The 14528-nt window shown below is 34.6% G+C and overlaps 1 protein-coding gene across 1 annotated transcript in view; it reads right to left on the minus strand.

The window, feature by feature from the left end:
* The window catches only part of CCDC83 (Coiled-coil domain containing 83), a 64046-nt gene that overhangs the window by 21909 nt on the left and 27609 nt on the right, over positions 1 to 14528 (minus strand). The window contains exons 5-7 of the mRNA XM_051217996.1: positions 14234 to 14339; positions 10293 to 10403; positions 2530 to 3545 (exon numbers count right to left, since the gene is read on the minus strand). Of these exons, the coding sequence (XP_051064429.1) occupies positions 2530 to 3545; positions 10293 to 10403; positions 14234 to 14339 (1233 nt within the window). The remainder of the gene's footprint in view (positions 1 to 2529; positions 3546 to 10292; positions 10404 to 14233; positions 14340 to 14528) is intronic.

The following is a 14528-nucleotide window of genomic DNA, read 5'->3' on the forward strand; positions in this document are numbered from 1 at the left end:
AATGTACAAGTATTTAAAAACAATTGTCTACACAAGATATTTAGTATCCGTTGGCCGGATACCATCAGTAACAGCCTACTGTGAGAGAGAACAAACCAACTTCCAGTTGAAGAGGGAATTAGGAGAAGACGTTGGAAGTGGATAGGACATACATCGAGGAAATCATGAAACTGAATCACAAGGCAAGAGCTAATTTGGAATCCTGAAGGGAAACGGAAAAAAGGAAGACCACGGAACAGACTGTATCGAGAATCGGAAGTAGACAAGAAAAGGATGAATAGCAACTGGAAAGGGTTTCCCTATAGAGTTCGATGGAGGATGCTGGTGAGCGACCTATACTCCTCCATGAGAGGTCACATGCGTAAGGAAGTAGGTAAGTAACGTTGTGAACAACTAGCGGGAACTCATCGATTATTCTATTACCATTCTTATTTTTGCCACATTCAAATTTAAAATGCGAAACAAATTGTGGAAAAATGCAGAACATTACTTAAAAATTACACAATTAAATTTCTGGCATAAATACAAATATGTACGATCAATTAGTGTTTATTGTAATATTATGTTAATGAAGTAATTCTCTATTCATCAATTTGTTCAACACTTCATTAGTTTAAACTAACTCTTTTATACAGAATGATCTAACTAATTACTAACATTCACATAATGATCTGTTTACAATTTGACATACACGTGACTTAACATTAAGCCTGAGAATTTTTTTATTGGGAATTACTTTTAAAACCATACATAACTGATCGCATTGGAAGTGTTTCAAAGTCTTTTCTTTGACATATATAATTAGTACAAATTTGTTTTTCTCATTTGGTTTCATTCAAATCATCAAAACCTTTAGGTCATATGACGAGCGCAAAAAGTGTAAATTACCCAAATGTAATAAGTATTTTGTATCACCTTGATTCACTATATATCTAACGTTAATTTCTGATGTAAAAAATCATCAGAAAAACAGAAAAAAAGAACGAAAAGTAACAGAACCGTTGATGAATTGAACTGTCTCTCTTAAACTAAGATATACAATCAAGAGGAAAACATACGATACTACGGTGATAAAAATTGAGAATGAAGGTCTTGGGTTCGACGCCATGTAAATTAGTGTATACAGACTGAGAAATGTCAAGCTACAAAAAATGTTCCTGGTTGAAATTCAAATATTTCTTCCACTGAATCATGCACAGCTACAACTAGTGACTAAGTGGAATGTGAGACAACTTGATGAAAAGAAAAAGCACATAAGTAATATTGTAAGACCAAAGGCAAAATAAGACTGAGGAGCAAATTTAAAGCGCTATTCCAGATAGCTTGTTAATAAAGCTCATGATTCTCACCATATCTCGTATTTTGAAAGGATTGGGTGATATTTTCCTTGTGGAATGAACTGTTAAGGTCAGTTTGTTTGGGTTAGGAGTGTTAAGGTTACGAGTTTTAGGGTTAGTATCTACCGTTACGAAGTTCTAGGGTTAGGAACTTATTATTATTATTATTAGTTAAACACATAAACATTGGTACAAGGAGGCACCAAGTAGATATGCGCCACATAAATCATTCGATTTGTGTGAGGGCTGTGATACTGTCCGAGTGCCCAGAACGAAGCAGGTGGTTTTCTTAGAGGGCCACTCCCCGAGCCTTCGACCTGAAGGTCTGACCCACAAAGCAGTGGAGCATCGTAAGGAGATGCAGTCCCATGGTAGCCGGTGACCAACGATTGGTTTATATGCCATTTGTTCCTTCAGGATACTGGAGCCCATGTGCACCATTGGTTTGGAATTCAGTTAAAGCGCCGGACATTCGCTTTTTATCCTCTCAATTTCGTAAACAACACCCCCGCCATGAGAAGGCAGTGAGTAGGACTTCCCTGGAAGAGGCTGTATACATGTGGCCGTGTGAGAGCATTTCGAGAGGGAGGGTGGGCCCACCCCACTCTCGGCCATACCAGGGCATTTGGGGGTTAGGAACCAGGGTTATGGTTAGAAATATTAGTGTTGATGACCAGTGTTGAGAAGTAGTATGGTTAGGAGCCAAAGTCTTGAGGTTTAATAGTTAGAAGTTAGGGTTAGGACGTCTTAGGGTAAGGAGGTATGGTCGAGTTCTATGGTTAGGAGCTGGGGTTTAGGGTTGTCAAGGTCAGGAGTTGCGTTTTAGAAGATGCAGGGCTAAGAATCCAGGTCCATCCTGATTTCAGCCTGAATTATTGATACACAGCATTACTAATTTCATTAATGGTTTGAAAACTTCTAATCCTCTGTATTTCTATGGTTTTTACATTTTAGAGCTCTTAAATGAAAGCTGCATTCGTATTGGTTATCACTGACTATCTAATCTCAAGGCAACCCATAAATTTGCTGAAGTCCATCGGTATAGTAAAGTCTTGCCATTAATACTACAACAATTATTATTACTACTTCTACAGAAATCTATAACAAAGATAAATCCTTTTTATTGTGCTATTGAGATATCAATGAATAAGTGATTTTTCTTTCAAACAATAAACAATTGTAAACAACTTACGCAAAACGCGTACAAGCACCTTTCACAGGACTATCTTTAAACAATGCATCAAATTCTAAAGTTAATCCAATAGAACCAACACTTTGCACTCTAGTGATAAATTCTGATACAGACAAACGTGTTTCCGATAAAGGATTTGTAACACATAATTGATCTTTAGATGAAGGTGAATGAGTGGAATATATTGAACCATTACTAATACTACTGATATTATTAGCTAATGTTGTTATTGTATTGGTTCTGTGTCTAAATGAGTTGGAATGAGAAAGATGACGATCAGATCGATAGAATACACGTCGTTCATTATGAAACATAGATGATGTTGATGATGATGTACAATCTTTATTATTATGACTAATAGATGTTTCAAACATTGAATCAGTCATACGATTATTAGTTAATACTCCACGACGTGGTAATGGTGATGTTTGTAAACCAACAGCATCCCCTATTAGTCGTGATAATGGTGAAATACTTCCATTTATTGTGTTATAATATTGTGGTTGTGCTGATCCATGAACCATGGAAGATAATGATGATCTGGATATTGTCGTTATAGCTGATGATGACGAAGATGTTATGATAGTTGTATGTAAAAAGTCATCTGAACATCGTCGATTTTTCATAGGAACACGTAATGATCCATGAATAGAAGACAGAGAAATATCCTTACTATTAATACTACCATTAGTAATAGTATTACTAGTAATTATTTTGTCAGTATTATCATCGACATTTTCATGATTATAATTATTATTGTATAAATCAAGTTGAACAACCAATTCATTGCCTAATAAAGGATTATGTAATGCTGAATAAATTGAATCAGATGGTCTTAATGATGATAATTGTGACAATTTAAAATAATCAGTTGGCATACGTGAAAAATGACCAGTACGTTTAAAACAATTTAATAGCCAATCAAAATGTTGGTTTAATGTTAATTGACCAAATAAACGTTTCAATGTGGAATTTGGCAAATGTACATTTAATTCATCATAACCAACAGAGTATATCTAAAAATTAAAATCAAATCAATAAAATTGGATTAGATGAATATATTTAATTGATTAGCTAGTCAATTAAATAATTAATTAATTATCAGAAATATGGAATCGTGGAGATTGTAGTAATTTTAATAGTTGAATTCATGAGTCGATCTAAGCTAGACCACCACTGAAAACCTAGAAGCACTTGATGGCCGTTTCGTCCTAGTATGGGACTCTTCAGCAATGCGCATCAACAATGCCGCGCCAAAGGCACGCGAACCCAAGACCTCCTGGACTTCTAGTTATAAGCCGTGACCAGTAGGGTTCATCTGTGTGGGGTACAGTTATGGATCGATTGAAATTAGACATTAACACATTTGGATGCCAGCCCAGTGGTATGGAGGTTAAGCGTTAGTGCGCGAGATCGAAAGTCTTGTAATTGAGTCTCAGGTGCGATGTCGTGGATGCACAATGCTGAGGAGTCCCAAACTATGACGAAATGGCCGTCTAGTGCTTACAGGTTTTCAGTGGTGGTCCATCTTAGATCGATTCATAAATTCAACTATCGAAATCAATTAATTAACAAGAGTAGACTTAAAGCATAATATGTGTATAGTATGTGAAGTGTGAATCCCGGATACCTAAACCGAACTAGATAAAGTGATGTACAAACACTTGGGATACGTTTTCGACACGAACCCGTACTAGGCGAGGGCGGAAAAGGGAGAATTTGAATATTTGGAAATTATGTGATTCTATAAGGCACCTGTAAACTGATAATTAGCAGAAAGCAGAAGGTAAATATAAAATGAATTTAAAATTATTTTTCAGAACATTTAAAGGCATGTGGAATTAAGGTCAAACCAAAGCACATCAAACAGGATTTAAGCAAGTGGCATACCCTTGATTGATAATCAACTATTTTCTAGCTATTAGAATCCACCATTAAATTAACAAAATATGTAAATGTATAACGGACTGAAAGGACTTAATAATATGGGCAAAAGCACTTCACACAACTCTCTCTTCTTCTAGAGCAAATCTTCAAAATTTAGGTAAGATATAAGATGAAGTATAGAAATGTAAAGAAAGCTGATTAGACTACCTCATATTCTGTTGTTGATTTTTCTCACCTTAAATGAAATAGATAACCTATTGTACACAAGAAAACACCTACAGTCACAAGTTCTAGAGTCGTGGTGTATACTGTTTGTATTATCTCCTCAGACTATAACTGGAAAGTCTGCTAAATAAATGCTTGGTCCGTCTTAATAGTCGCTTTTAATAACACAAAAGAAAAAGAGCGATGTGCAAAAAGAACTCTTTACTTTAAGTTTAGTTTGTGTACAGAAAAAACGAGGGTATTTACTGAGTTACATACGACCTCGGGCTTCCGGAAGTTTCTGGAATTGAACTAAATATAGTAACAGGATAGGTAATCACCCAATCAGAAACGTGACATGTAACTTTAATTTCTAGATATCCCTGAAAAACTTCTATTCAACGTTGACTAGATAAAATATTTCTCAGTGTTTGCTGAGTTCCTATAGTTTTTCCTAAAGAATACTTTAGAACTTCTTAACAATAACAAGACAACTGGGAGTTACTACTATCTTCATTAATTTTTATTGATTTTTAAATTGTAACGTTGTCGATTTGAGATGAAGAAAAAAGTAAAATTAACTTTTAAACTAAACAAGAAATCATTCCTTTTATTGGTACAACAATTAAAAAAATATGAGAATGAATCCATAGAAATAAATATATCCATGTATAGGTTAATTAACTTAACAAATAAAATCAATATACTACATCCAAATTCATGTCATCAGATCGTTTAGAAATGTTAAAAGATTTAAGAAGCTTTATATTGAGTAAATCTAAATTACAATACATACAGTCATTGAATAAATTCATAGTAATAAATTAAAGTCAGTGTCAATAGACAACTTACTATATTTAGTTCTTGATTGAGACCATGAACCGATTGATGTTAGATCACCACCTTTGAAAACCTGGAAGCACTGGACGGCCGTTTCGTCCTATTGTAGGACTCCTCAGCAGTGCGCATCCACGACCTCGCCCCACCGCGAGATTCGAACCCAAGACCTACTGGTTTCGCGCGCGAACACGTAACCACTAGACCACTGAGCCGGCATCCAGGTTTTCCGTGGTGGTCTAGCTTCAACTGACTCATGATCTTAATCATTGAAATTCTATTATTTCCCAAGATCATCACATATTACTATATATATATATATATATATATATATATATATATATATATATATATATATATATATATATATATATATTGTTACAACGTGAAAAATAAATGCTGCGGATTAAGGGTAGCGAATTATTGATCGGACCAAAGACGCACAAACACGTAGAACGACCTAGGAGACTACTTCAGGCGTGAAACGGATCCTATACTGACTTTAATGTGTACTGACTGGCCTTATACTTTGTATAAGTACATTATCATTCTAGCTTGATTTCTGCTCAATTGATCATCTTATTAGTGAAATATTTAAGTGGTCTAGTGGTTAAGTGATCGCGCGCGAAACTAGTAGGCCCTGGGTTCGAATCTCGCAGGGGGGGCGAGGTCGTGGATGCGCATTGCTGAGGAGTCCCACAATAGGACGAAACGGTCGTCCAATGCGCCCAGGTTTTCCATGGTAGTCTAGCTTCAACTGACTCATGATCTTAACCATTGAAATATTTAAGTGTCAATATGATCATAACGTCTGTATGTTTACATGCGTCTGCAGTGTTTTATCATTTACCAATTTAGGGAATTTATGGAGGTTGTAGTATTTTTATTTAGCTGAAGACATGCAAAAAATTTCTCACCGATGCATATTTTTAATAGAATGCCACCTAATTCATCTAAGATATGGAACACCTTTTAATAGAACACGCACGTACACATGCGTATATACTACACAAACGAACATATTTAACACTAAAACATCCATCGAATATTGATAAATAATTAGTTATCCCATCACAAAATGATAAATATGTTAAATTTATATGATATTGTGATTTGCAAAAATAAATTGCAGCCAAAATGTATCCATCAGCCTAAAAAACATCATATGGACAAAAATGTGTACATTCAAACACACAGATTAAAACCAGAACATATGAAAAATGAAAAAAAAAGAAAGAAGGATTTATTCAATGTATATGCGCATGTTCTCTTACCTACTATCCATTTACTAAACAGAATCATACAATCAACCAACATTCATTCAAATAAACAAATGTAAATAGTTTTTGTACATGGGAATATCATCAAGTAAGACATTAAACTCTTATCCTCCTACTACTCATTTTCATACATAAACTACAGGTGTGTAAGGTAATAAAAGCAATATACAGGAGATAGACAGACACATGCATATGATAAATAATTTTCTATTCCGTGTATTTCCACCCACGCATGAAATCATTACGCGTCGAAGGGATAAGAGTCTAATAACTAAATAACTAAGTCAATTGAATAATTAATTTGTCAGTGTATTATGCACATAATAATAATAATAATAGTAATAATAATAATAATAATAATAATAATAATAATAATAAATTAATTAATAATAAATCTGTTTCTAGGATATACAGGTGAACAACAACATTAGAGACAGAACACAGAGAAACGAATGATTTTTTCCCAGTGAAACTGCTTTGCCTAAATCAAGATTTAAACAACATTTTCTGTTTGACTTGAAGAAAGAAATGAGTGGAAAGCCATGAAAAATTTGCTAGCTTTCGGTCATGGCAAACGCAAGAATGTCTATTTTTATATATATATATATATATATATATATATATATATATATATATATATATATGGATTGAAAGGTGTGTATATTTCGTTATTTTACGAACCACTTATGATAAGAACTACAACAATTTATCTTACAAGGTTGCTAGTAGCAGTGCATAGTAGAGTTAATGGTAGTGTTGGCAAAGGGATTTATGGCATAGGAGAACGATTTCCTCATCTTGTCGTTGGTGGTGAGATATATATTCCTCGTGAGTTCAATAGTTGGTTTAACAGTAAAAAGATTCATGGTATTTTATTCTTGAAACCGTATCATTCGATACACATTCACACCATTAACAACTCATTGCCTTTGTTTGATGCCCAGAGACTAGCCCTCAGAATAACTCAATTAGTGGTACCAACATACGCGAACGATGCTTCGAAGACATCTATGATCAACTACCAGTGATAACCTACGAATATATTTTGGGTTTAAATACCAAGTTTTACATTAACGCTATGAAACATTGTTTATAAAATAGAATATGTGTTGATTGGAAATTTTTGATTGTATCTTCGAAGAAATGCTCGCACGTCGTGAAACGACCAAGTAATAATGAGGTTAAGCATAGAGTACAAAGAGAAGATGATAAATCAGTTAATGAGGCTATGAATATTCATCGACTGAAGTGGTAGAGACATGTTTTACGTATGCCCGACAATTGTCTATATCGATGCGTGATATTGACTGCTGTAGAAATAGATTGGAAGTAAGCAAAAAGCGTTTAAAACATGGCATGGCATTAATCTAAGAAATTATCCACTGTTGCGCTGAGATGTGTTGGTAGTTATGGATTACGTGGTTGTAGTTCGCAGGGTTATACTTATACTAATTCTTCTACTTTTTTGGTATTCATTGTAATAACTTCGTATCACTGTGTTAATGTTTTGTGGCAGGTAACTTTGATCGAAGCACAAGAATGTCAATTTGTATGTCCCTTATAACTGACTAACTGCCTGTCTCGACATTATCGCCAGAACAAAGAGAGGAATAAAAACAATTATAATCTCTCCATAAGTTATGGACAGCTTATTAGCTGAATGTTGAATTCAATTTGCGGTTGTCAACAAGCATACCATTGATTAGTTGGAGTTTTCTACTGATTACCTTTCCGTTTGATCATATTACTTACTTGTCCAGGGTTTATTCTCATCTCTGAATAGATTAAGTCTACTTTAACAAGTTTACCGATTGTTGAGGGATTCCAAATCACATTAAGTCTATTCAAGTGTCAATCACACAATTATCCCGTACAAATGCTTGATAAAACAACAACAAAATGGAGTATCGAGTTAGCTTGAGTATGTAATTTATCAATTCAATTAGAAAAATTGGAATATGTCTAACCTATTAATATATACAAATGTGAATAAACTAAAAACGGTTTCATAAAATAATATCAATACAGAAGTTTGTGATAACTACACGTAATTTTGTTATTGTATTAAAATTATGCAATAAAGTAAAGATTAAAACACGCTGGTATTAAACTTCTGATAAGAGAAAGTAAAAATCAGTAGTTACATAATTCTTAAATGTGATATAATTTAAAACTCATTACAACTGTGTAGGTCTAATGAATGGTTTAAAAATATTTTTTACCTTACAGTCAATAAAAACTTCCAATAAAAATTCTCTTCTATTCACTTCAGTTTTGGCAATTATTAGACTATATCATTCACTAGCCCTTTCCATGTATCTCTCTGTCAAACACACACACGCAAAACTGTGGATAATAATTGAGTATAGGATCATGTGCTAGTGTTATTCAATAATAATAATAATAATAATAATAATAATAATAATAATAATATTATTATTATTATTATTATTATTATTATTATTATTATTATTATTATTCAAATTCATATTACATTTATCGTTACAGTGATGAATTTTGAGTAGGAAACATGGAATATTTCAACAAATCCTCTTACACTTTAAGACATTTTTACACTGGTAATTCCACCCATAAAATAGTTCTTATCAAATCGTATATATATATATATACATCAGTCAATAACAACGTAGAACTTCGTACGTACGTACATCAGTTCGAGTTGCCACACCACATTAGCACAGAGATGCAGTTGTCGATTCAAATCCCGTAGTGGTAGAGGTAATAAGAGTATAAGCAGTAATCGGGAAGATTAGGGTTTGGAGATGTTATTTAAAAGAGTGTAATCCAGTGAAATAAATTTGGAAACAGGAAGAAACGGACATGAAGGATTCAGAAGATTAGAATTTGGGAGAACACAGAGAGTGGATGCACCTGCGCCATTGCAAACGATTTTTAGCCATGTCATTCAGGGTCTCTAACCATCGGTTGCTATCATCTCGCGGTCCCCAACCAGGTAGTCTACACCTACCAACATGACTCAGTCCACTTGTCAGTGACTTCATGGACTTGTGTCATGTTTTGATCTGGCCGCCCCTAGCTTTCTTCCAACCTACTCCACTCATATACCACTGAACATCGCACGTCGAGGCAGTCGATGGTTGGGCATACGTAACACATGTCCCAGCCATCTCAAGTTTCACTACGTCATCAATTGATTTGCCACCCTTACCTAGTACCCGTTTCCTAACAACTGCGTTACTTACTCGATGGTCCCAGGATATACGAGCAATGTTTCGAAGACACCTATGATCAAATACTAGTAACCTACGAATATCATCTACTCTATATATATATATATATATATATATATATATATATATATATATATATATATATATGCAGTATCGTGGATGAGCACTGCTGAGGAGTCCCATACAGGGACGAAATGGCCATCCAGTGCTTCCAGGTTGTCAATGGTGGTCTAGCTTATATCAACTCGTGAATGCAACTGTTAAGATACTACAATCATCACAAATCCCCATACTAAAATTGATAATTGTTGACTATTTAAATAGAATCCAATTAAAAACTTACCCGATCTCGCATTTTTTCACGAACAAATAATCGCAGTACATTGAATGGAGCTCGAAACCAAAATGGTGGTTCAATGATAATCACTTTACGTAGACGAGCTGGATAAACACCCTATGTAGAGGATAAGAGTGACATAAACATTGCACATACATGGACAAAAAAAAACAAATGAAAAATGCATATCAGAGAGAAAAACGTTCTGTAGCTAATATTTATACTTAATAGGTAAGTCCAACTTCAAACACAAAAAAGCAATGCACAGGCATATGTACTAGATTTTAAATTTTGCTTATGTCTACCAGTCTAAGTTGGTTGCCACATAAAATCAGTAAATCGAGATGAAACTATAAAGATGAATATCAAAGTAGTAGGAAAAATGAAGATTAGGCGTACAGGATATGATTTACAAACTCTTGAACTATGGGGAGATTAAGAGTGAAGGCACGTGCTATATTCGAACTGATTCGGACCTACTTCATCAAAAGTCTCAAACCATGGTTTACGATAATCCCATGGACTTCAATCACAGGTAGTTTAGAGATAGCAACGGGGCCAAGCACTATAGTCAATGACTTTATGGATTGATAGTAAGTCTTGTTTTGGCCGTCTATAGCCTTTTTTAGATCTACTACTATACCATAAAACATCGAGCGTCGACATAGGTAATAGTTGAGTATGCGTAATATTAGAATCTCACAAAGAGTATAAGTGCTCTTAAGATTGCAGATTACACCATGTTCAAAGGATCGGTTTTCTACCGGTTGCCTCTAAGCATATAACACAAGAGATAAGTCATACAAGGGATAAAAAATCGACATATAAACGTGAATAAAAAGGAACATTTTCATCGAAAGTTCATTAGTGGCATCGACAAGCTGATAAATCCTAACTGAATTAGTTTCAGAGCAACGGATTATGAGTATCACTTATCAACTTTCAACTTACAGGTCTAAGGCTGCAATCCTGAGTATCTATAATCAAGAGGCTATATGAGACATAAAGACAAATAACGAGAAGACTAACTGAGAGTTGATTTGCACGAAATACAAAGACCGTTTAAATTAAACATGATATATGTTTGGAAGCGATCGGCAAGAGAAATCAAACTTGGGCTTCATGATAGTTGGCAGTCCAAAACAAGGTGTATATCTACAATTTTCAGGGTCCTGGTGTTCCCTGTTGTATTTGACCTAACATCACCAATGTGAAAAATGTTACTAATGAACTATTAGGATAATAAACGATCATTTTATTGGAGTGACTGAGATACTTGTACTGATTAACTGCTGAATATAAAACATTCTCGTATTTGTCTAATTCCGAATGATGATCGAATCTTATTAAGCAAGTTTTAAAATCGTAATAAGTATCTGTTCCCGAAACTAGTGTAGTTCCAAAGTCAAAGGTTTTTCATTGTGACTGTAATATTACTTGTGTTTATACCATACCAAAAAGTGTAAATAAGTATTAATAGCAACTGTGACACTATGATGAATTATTGAATGATTGCAACTAAATTATCGCACACTGCTACATCAACCAATCAGTTATGACTCAAGTTAGTTAGGCTTTTTTTAACTGATATATTAACTAAACAACTTTATTTGTGGTAAAACGAAACGATATGATAATTTTTTTAAATGTGTGAGTGCACTATGTATTTATTTATCAAACGCATAGATATTGGTACAATGAGGGACCAGATAGAAATGAGACACATAAATCATTCGACTTGTGTGAGAGCTGAAATACTGCCCGGATGCCCAGAACGAAGCAGGTGGTTTTCTTAGGGGGCCACACCCGGCGCCTCCGCCCTGAAGGTCTGATCCATAAGGCAGCGAGGAAACGTAAGGAGATGCAGTCCCATGGTAGCCGGTGACCAACGATCGGTTCATACACCATTTGTTCCTTCAGGATCCTGGAGCCCATGTGCACCATTGGTTTGGAATCAGGGTTTTCCAACTCCCCTAGGTGGACCCTCCATGTTCACCAACCCGGTTAGAGCGCTGGAAATTCTCTTTTCGTCCTCTCAATTTGGTAAACAACATCCCCGCCACAAGAAGGCAATGAGTAGGAGTTCCCTGGCAGAGGCTATATACGCGTGGCCGAGTGAAAGCATTTCGAGAGAGCTCTTAAAATTACAATTCCCAAATGATTCTACCGAGGAAATTGTGACTCAATGGTTAAAAAAAGCGGTACAGAAAACACTTAATGCGGCCGTACTGAGTGACGTTTTTTACAACCGTCCCATAGTAAGGATATTGCCTGAATTCGCTACATCCATATGTGTTTACCAATTCAACTACTCCTGTGGAGCCAGTTTTATAGGGCGTACAATTCGGCAAGTCCATCATTTCATAACAGAACACCATCCGTCTTGGTTGAGCAAAGGACAGGTAGGAGTGATTAAGAGTTCTATTCTCGCTCACTTGGTGGACATAGGTCATCAAGTTGGATTGAATAAAGCTTTTATGGTTATCCACCATATTCCATCAAATTTACCACATGGTTTACGAGTTCGTCTTTTGCACATTTCTGAAGCCATTGGAATCCATGCTCACAAACTAAACCTTTACATCCGAAAGATGTTTGTGCAACTACTCTCGCTACCTTGTCTACCGGTATAGGAGTGGGTTGGTAGCAGAACTTTGATGAAATCTCTTTCAGTAATATTTAGACTATTTTCTAATTCCTTCCACCTTTGTATTTTACCTATTCTCAACATTCGTCCCTTGATGTCTTACATAACTACTGTAATACTGACCTTTCATCAAAATATTTTGTTAGTTTCTTCTTTTTATATATTATGCAACGTAGCAACTGTTTCATTTCCGAATAATAACTTTGATTATTATAATCCTCTTTCTTCCGGTTGCTCAATGTTATTTTATAATCAATATGTCATTATATAATTATTACATAAAATAACTAGTCGATGAGTATTATTTCATTGTTGTAAATCATACATAAATATATTAGCGCACAGCCATGAAAAAATAATTAAATCGAAGTACATTGACGAGTCTAAGGTGGGACGGAACGCACATAATGGTTTGCATTGACAACTAAAATTTAAATATATTAAAACTTGTGACAAAAGGCAATTCGTTCAGAATGTACGTATGGCGACAGAAACTGACTGATTGCAGTTCTGAACCTCGACAACAATAAGTCACCAACCATTAATAAGTTTTGCATTTATTCCATCGCTACTGGCATCAAATTTGAAATCTTTAGAATATAAAGGGAATATTTGACATTTGTTGAGAAAACACACAAATGACTTGACATTGAACCTACGAGTAATAATAATAATCTCTATAACTAGTGTTCCTTCTAAAAATGAGGATTATAATGATACCTATTTGTTTAAGAGTGAGCCTAGAGGAAAACCTATGGTACAGAAATAAGCCTTTACTCTCTGCAAAGCTGTAGGTCACATTGAATCAAACAATGAACATTCAATCATAACAATTCAGATTTTAGTTTCGCTAAATTCACAAATACAAACAACTAATGAGTTTTATCTAAACGAACTATCATCTTCTGTGAGATTTTTTCTAAATCACATTGAATCAATCGGAAAGTAAACAGTGTGCGTGTGTGCGTATGGCAAGGCATGTGACAATCGATACCGAAATCACCAATAATACTTTGTCTAATTGTCTGACAGTAATTAAAAAAACTGTAAACAGCTCTTCAATAATCGATTCAACTCAGTCGATAAGTGTACAGGTGACTTTTATTCGTCTCATGTGAGAATTGATGACACAACCCATATTCGATCTCTAGTTGGTGTGTCACTGGGTAAATAAGAATCAAACCTCCATCGAGTAGTGCTACCTTGAATTACAGTAGCACTCTACATTAGGTGACGATTACATTTTACGATGAAGATTACCATGAAATTAAATAGATAAGCCACCAAAAACAAAACTTACTTTGAATAAATTCAACAATTTGATGCAAAGATGATAATCGAAATTGGAATATTTTGTATCACGCATATCGTACAGTACCACAAGCCCTTTTCTTTGCGACTGTTCACTATATTTAAGTAAATATTTGTTATTTTATTTCGGGATTTAAAAGAAAGAAAAAAATAGCGCACGTGTAAACAGTTTGCAAAAAATGTTATATTACTTAGACAACAAGTTAATTTCAGAAATCATAGGACAGTAATAGGCTGAATTGTATGTGCTTTAGGACTCTAACCAAAGAATCGTAACCGATAGA

The sequence above is a fragment of the Schistosoma haematobium genome, chromosome 7 (genome assembly GCF_000699445.3).
Source record: "Schistosoma haematobium chromosome 7, whole genome shotgun sequence".
NCBI lineage: Eukaryota > Metazoa > Platyhelminthes > Trematoda > Strigeidida > Schistosomatidae > Schistosoma > Schistosoma haematobium.